Source organism: Priapulus caudatus, unplaced genomic scaffold, assembly GCF_000485595.1.
Source record: "Priapulus caudatus unplaced genomic scaffold, Priapulus_caudatus-5.0.1 Scaffold736, whole genome shotgun sequence".
NCBI lineage: Eukaryota > Metazoa > Priapulida > Priapulimorpha > Priapulimorphida > Priapulidae > Priapulus > Priapulus caudatus.
Genome location: NW_014577797.1, coordinates 143,621 through 150,714, shown reverse-complemented (window position 1 = coordinate 150,714; position 7,094 = coordinate 143,621). Strand labels below are relative to the sequence as shown.

The window sequence follows — 7,094 nt, the reverse complement described above, 5'->3', positions numbered from 1 at the left end:
GCCTCCACGTAAAGCTTCTTGCTTCGTCTTCAGCGACTTTGTCGACATGGTGTGACGGCAGACACGCTGGGGCATTCCACCCGCTGGGTGGCGCTGTCGAGGGCCGTGAATTCGCCGATGCCGACGTTGTGCTGGTCTCTCGCTTGTAACATGAAATCCCCCCCTTTTGAACGTCACCGCCTTCCGTAGCAACCTTCGGTTCGCGGGGTCGAATGGTGACTGGAAACCGAGAGAAATAGCCCTGATATAGTATATATATATATATATATATAATATTAGAGAGAGAGAGAGAGAGAGAGAGAGAAAAATAGATAGATAATAGATAGAATAGATAGATAGATAGATAGATAGATAGATAGTATAGAGAGAGAGAGAGAGATAACGAGATGTTCGCACAGCGCGATATATGTAGCGCGACAACTATATGCAACTGTTACGTACCTATGAGGGTGCCGTTTGTCGTGTAGGATCTGCGGTCAGTTGTCACCGTGTAAGGTGGCTCGCTCGTGTCACCCGAGAATAGATGTCCTGGTGTCATAGTGTCGCATCGGGATGCCGGCGCGCCCGTGTGGTAGGCCGTGGCAAGCGTCGCCAGCAGCACTAAGGTTACTGTGTATCTTGCAAGTCCCATCTCGGATAATGTCGTTCGTCGGCACCGTCTTTATTTTTCTTCTGCTTCTTCTTCTTCTTCTTCCTTTTCTCCTTCTTTCTTAACTTTTCCCAATGGATATGTTTTTAAGCACCTCGTGGATTAGTGTCGTTCGTTAGAGACGCTAAACAAGGCAAACAGTTCCTTCTCCGTCGACTGAATCGTTGGCACTCTGTCCCCACGTTACCTGTGCCGTGTGTATAGGTATACAGGTAGAGATATCATGATAGGCTGACTGGTGATCAGTGATTGACCCATTGCGTGCACGTGCCAAGAACGTGTGATCAAATCAGGTGAGGTTTTTACAAAAATCTAGGTAATGCCGAGCGGCAGAAATCCAGAGCACACACAATTTTCCGTACAAGCGCACACACGCTTCGTTATCTCAGGCAGTTATGTCAATATAATATATATATCGTGAACCTTGTTCCACTGTGATTGCATTTACATAAGAAGTGCGTAGTTGTTTTGATTGAGCGTGTCTCTTGCGGCGTACGCGGATACATCGTGACCTCGTCGTGTCTTTGATGGTGGACCACAGACCCGGTCCGCACTATACTCGTACTTAGACCTATGATTATGAATTATGATAGCCACTATAACGACAGCACGTAAAACCTGATGGATATATGTTATGAACGCTTACGGTTTGAGCGCTCTTGTTGCTATCGAGAGCTAATATAATACATTATTATTAGCTCTGGGTGCTATGCAAAACGCTTCACGTGTCAACAGCGGCGGGGTCGCGGCACACACGCACGCACACACGCACACACGCACACAGCCACGCGGCGGGCTTGCGCGCGCATCACAGCGAGCGAAGGCAGCGAGCGAGCAGCGCGGACGCAGCAGTTAGCACAGCACGAGGCACGCGCGCACACCACGCACACACGCACACACACACGCGGCGGGGGGTGGGCGCACACACGCAACACCGAGGGCGGAGGCGCGGCGGTGCGAGCACACGGATGGGCGCGCAGGCGCAGCAGCGTTGTGTGCGCGGGGCAGGGGGCGCGCACACGAGCACGCGGCGTGGGAGGGGCGGGGCCGCGCACACACACACACACTATACTATATGAGGGGTAGTAGTGTATATAAATATAATATTCATTTTTACAGCCTATAGCTCATACTACACAGCACACTTGTTAGTGTTGGCATAGGAATGAACCAGGGCCGTAGCTACCATTAGGCAATAGGAGGCAAATGCCTCCTACAAAATTTCTCAAAAAAAAAATTACGAGAAACCAAAATTAAATCCCTATTACATGAACTAAGAAACAAAAATATCAAGACAAATTTATCGCGAGAATTAATTTGATGACAATGACAAACAGATACACTGTGAGTAATATATATTCTGATAAGTGATATATGTATATTTTAGCAGCCACATTATTGAACCTGTAGTCCCCCAGCTGAAATGGAAATTTAGATGTAATATATGCAGAGAATGCACCACAGAGCACCATTTAACCGTTGGCTTCTGGGGCCCTTAAGCGGGCCTCATACCTCCCGCCCTATTGGCTCGCTTCGCTCCTTGTTCTTTAACTCACAACATTTGCCTCCTACAAAATTTAGCTCTGGCTACGGCCCTGGAATGAACTATGATACCGAATTTTACTGGTTAACATCAATATTGATAAACGCAGACATGCATATATATATTATAATCGATTAACTTAAAGAAAATCGCTTATCGCCATCTCGGTGTTAGTGTATGAGTGGAGCTAGATACAATAATGTAACCCAAACCCAAGAGGATAGGGACCCTATCCTCTTGGGTTTGGGTTACATTATTGTATCTAGAGTGGAGCATGAGCACTGATCTCTACTACTAACTTATACTACTACTACTAACCTCTCTAACTTATAGTAGAGATCAGTGAGCATGAGTGGAGCCATAGTGGAGCATAGTGGAGCATGAGTGGAGCATAGTGGAGTCATATCTCTGCTTATATACAACACATATTGTGTTGTATATATCTATGGTGGAGCAAATGAGGTAGGGTGTGGCGATTAACTACGCCTGGTCGTCGCAGCTTGATGACGTATGATTGGCACGTGACGCTGCAAGATAGCAGCAAGAACGAGAGTAGCCATTTTGGACGATTCATGTCAAGCTTTCTTGTGTTGACAAAGAAAAATCGCGACTGGTGCTGGTTTAGCTGTATATTAAATAGTAGTAAGTACCGTAGGTAATTATACAATAATTAGTGACACCGGTTTGTTTAAATATAATGCTTTGTTTTATGGTTGTTCGATATTAACGTTCATGTTTTATTTGGGTCAATTTGCGATACATCCCGTGAGTTCAACACAAACCGCAATCCGCACGTGTTTAGGTTCTGAACTCTAGCTAAAACAGCGCGTGTTTACATGTTATGCTTATCGGCAGAATTACGCCTGACCTTGAAGCAACTGTTACTAGAATTCTTTTTCCTTTTAGATTGCAGAATACGTGCTTCGCGTCCGACACGCTTGCGCACGGAATAACGATGGCAGACGATTTGGATGTGGAGGCCATGTTGGAAGCGCCGTACAAGAAAGAGGTACTGTAGGGTTGCCGGTGACATGTGAAAATCGAGTAGGACTAATGACAGTTAATTAACTCTACACCCGTACATTGTTCGTAACTCACCAATTAGCTTTAAAAACCAGGTTTAGTTACGTCGTGTACGATATAAAATACCATTCGTACCATTGCAACATGTTTATATATATACCTATTTGTTCGTGCACATGTGACGTGTCCTCTTTCCTGTGGAAATTTCCCTCCAATTGGTTGTAAATGTATGGCAGCAGATTGTCAGGCTATGGTAGGTGTCGTTGTGGGGTCATGATCGCGTGAACCTGGTGCATGACGTAAGCGGTTGCTACGGCAACCGTTGACGTGACGTCGGGAGCGAGATTAAACCAACGTGCGTGAGTTTCACGGCATCGTGTCGCGCGCCCACTGCTACGCCGGCGTACGTAATGAATGCACTTGGCAGAGTACCACACGCACGCTAGGGAATTCTCCCACATGGATTATGCTCCGGGGGGAAGGCAGAGAAAGAGATCTGGTGACCGTCAGTCGCATTCATAGAGGGCGCCACTAGCGTGTTCAGACGTTCCGTCACAAGCCGTGTAATACGTCTTGTTTCGATTTTTAAAATAGCAAACGGCGTACGAACGTCTGAACGGGCGGTGTTTATGTACGTCTGGCTGCTGTCTGCCGCTGGCATTGTCAACTCTACTGACGTGATGCACACTGCAATTTGTGTCTGGGTTAGCCGACCCAGCCACCCGAACGTGCTGCTATTTATTAGGTATTAATATTAACCTAACTGTGAGCTGCACACAGGAGTTATAACCCTGTTTATTGTGGCTTAATCTCGCTTGCTGGTGTTAGTTAAGAATTAACACGTATATCGGTCACTGACTGTGATATATTTGATATTGAGAGCGCGTGCACGCTTGTTGCGCATTAAACTAAGAAGCTCGTGTTGTGCGAAGCAGATGGAAGTTGTTGTGTATACATTGCTAGTAGTGTTTAGTTAGTGTTGATATGTGCGCGTGCCATCTCTCTCCGTCTCAAGTAACTGTCCGTCGATGTTAGAAAATCAGAAACTATATGATGCGCATTTTGTTCTTGTAGACCCAATTCAAAGTTGGCCCTATGGTCAAACCCTACTTCCACAATGGTGGCAAACCCTTGTGTACAGGCCAAGTGTAAGTGCATAGTTTTAATAATGGTAACGTTTTACATGTGATCTTGCCATCGTCGTGTTCCTATGAACAGCATGAGTTACGTCTTTACTGTACGTGGACCGCCATAGCGGCATCGCAAATGCCAATCAGAGCTAACGGACCGTCGGAAAAGACCCGCCTGTTGGGTTGTTGATGGGGGTACTCTACCGTTTTAATCGCGACAATTCACGTGTAACGTTTAACTGAGAGCTTGTCTGCGTTTTGCCGCCTCTCGGAGGCTGTTAGAGCGTTCGTAGGTACTCTCTTTCTAGTGTTGTTAGTAGTCACTTCTCGTGCTCGAAACTTTGCGTGCGTGATGTTGTGTGTGTGTCGGTTCGTCTGCAAAGCATCTGAAACTGGATCCGTTCTCCTTCGCCAGGGTCGCGACAGCAGACACTCGGTGACACGGCGTTGGACAGAGCGGGGCGACGGCCGGTGCCATATATGATCCTGTACGATTCGTCGCGTAGCTACAGCCTTCTCGATTCTTGCCACCGCGCGCCTGTGTGTGTGTGTGTGTGTGCGTGTGCGTGTGCGTGTGCGTGTGCGTGTGTGTGCGGTTGATGACTCGTGTGTGTATGGGTATGGGAGTGGGTATGCATGTGTGTGGTCATGGGGCTGTGTGTGTGTTTGCGGTTGATGACTTGTGTGTGTGTATTCGCATGTGAGTGGGTATGCGTGTGTGTGGTCATGTGGCTGTGTGTATGGGTGTGTGTGGTCATGGGGCTGTGTGTGTGCTTGTTTGTGTGTCTATGAACAGGAACAAGATAAGCTGGCTTGTACATGGCTGTTGCTGCATGCGCAGTGTAGGCCATGATTATAGCTGTGCTCACGTAGGCATGGGAATCCTCATTTTAATGGCTACAAACACCACCTCATCTTTCGGGGGGAACTATCCCCCTCGTTAAGTATTTGTACCTATACCAAGCATTTCAGTAAGGGTCACACATGTATGTTCCCTTTTAAGTGTCTTTGAGATTTATAGCCTCGAGTTATCTAAGATTTTTTTATCTAATTGTACACTACAATTGTTTTCCAAGTGGCATCACTCATGCAGCAGTCCAGGTGGCGCTGCAGTTTCCACAGAATCTTGTCCACGGCCAGTGCCAGCGGAAGCGAAGATAGATGCTAGCTAGGGTCGGATGATGTGTGCACAGTCTGCAGTACCTTTAATACATTCTGTTGTGGATGGGTGCGCGTGTGTGTATAGGGTGATGGGGGGATTGTAGGTGTTGTGTGCTGGTCATTGTGCACTTGTGCGTGAGTGCATTGGTGCGTGTGTGCGTGCTGTTAGGAAGGTTATATAAGGTTGTGGGGCAGGAGAAGAGATCCCTGTGTTGTGAGGGAGCGGGTATTGTGTATTTACAGGTTCCGAGGCTTGCCGCGCGTTGGTTGCTGGGTTAGCGTCGTTTAGCACCATCTAGGTTTGTAAGTATCGTGCGCGCGCGCGGGGAGGGGCTGAGTGCGAGATGCCGCTTTTTTGGCACTCGAATCTGTTTCGAGTCTCAAAAATGATGAGGAATTTCTCCCCGTGGGTTCGGCCGACTGTGGAAGGTTAACATAGATAATTCCCGGTCAATGCATTGGCACGGGGATTCGCTGTTGTCCTTTCTCGCTCGCACAACTAAAATCTCGCTCGCATCTTTGCCGCAAACCCGCGCCGCACAGCAAAATGCCAGTGTATGTTGCAGGCGTCCGGCCACGGATCGCGGCGGACAGTGGCGCCACCGATGGCAAGGTGGGTAATCGCTCTGGGGCATACGGAATCGACCGGAAGATGGCAGCACTAACACGAACGTTCGTTTCAGCTGGGCGGGGCCGCAGGGGATCCGTTCTCGCGGAGATACGTTCTAATGCGCTGTTTTCGTTTTTTCTTTTTTCCCTCCCTCCATTCCGCTTTGTTCCCCTTCCCGCCGCCTGCAATGCTCTTGTGTTTTCACCACCACAGGACGACGTCAAGGCACAGAATGGAGAGGCTGAACACAGCGAGATAAAAAAGTAAGTGTTTGCTCGTGCTCACGTTTAAATCCCCCCTCCCAAATACCAACCAGTGCGTGAAAACTAATCGGGGGAAGTCAGAGTCTCAAGTCGTGCTGTAAGGTGTGTTGCAGTACTTAGTGTGGCGGGAGATCGTAGTCAGACCCTGGCAGATATACGGGTGGTGCGGTGCACGCGAAAAATCACGCTGGATCGAGAAATGACGCTCTTTTTAGCTCCGCTGACGAAGTCGGATGCAGCTTGTAGAATCGCATGATTGTTCGTTCGTGCGTGCGTTAACAGTTTGGCACAAATCTTAACCGCTCGACATACGGTCTGGATATTCGGGACTTCGGGGGGGATCGCGAAAAGGACTCGGGATGTCGAATTTGGGGGGTCAAGGGTCAAAGGTCGAGATGTGTCAATGGAGGGGGAATATTTCCCCCGTAACTTAAGGTATAGGAGGAAATACGGAATTGCGGCACAAATCTCAACGGCCCGACCTACGCTCTTAATATTTGGTGTATAGTGTGATGGGGAGGAAACCCATTACCAGTGCGAAATTGGAGGTCACAGGTCAAAGGGCAGTGGGGGAAGGTCGGATATCACACATTTTCTGAGGACATGGTCTAACGGACCGAGGCAAAACTTTTTGTTTTAGTGCTGAGTCCGTTTTTATCACTTTATTGAAAGGACCATGAAATCTACTTTCCGCTGACTTGCGAAGAGTAAGTGT

General features: G+C 48.1%; 1 protein-coding gene across 1 annotated transcript in view; it reads left to right on the top strand.

Annotated features, from left to right (window-relative positions):
- Nucleotides 1-2,713: 2,713 nt before the first annotated feature.
- Nucleotides 2,714-7,094, top strand: part of LOC106813183 (RNA-binding protein 39-like) — a 26,712-nt gene continuing 22,331 nt past the window's right edge. Inside the window, 3 exon segments of the mRNA XM_014817251.1 lie at nt 2,714-2,834; nt 3,099-3,201; nt 6,330-6,379. Coding sequence (XP_014672737.1) covers nt 3,148-3,201; nt 6,330-6,379 — 104 coding nt within the window. The 5' untranslated portion in view covers nt 2,714-2,834; nt 3,099-3,147.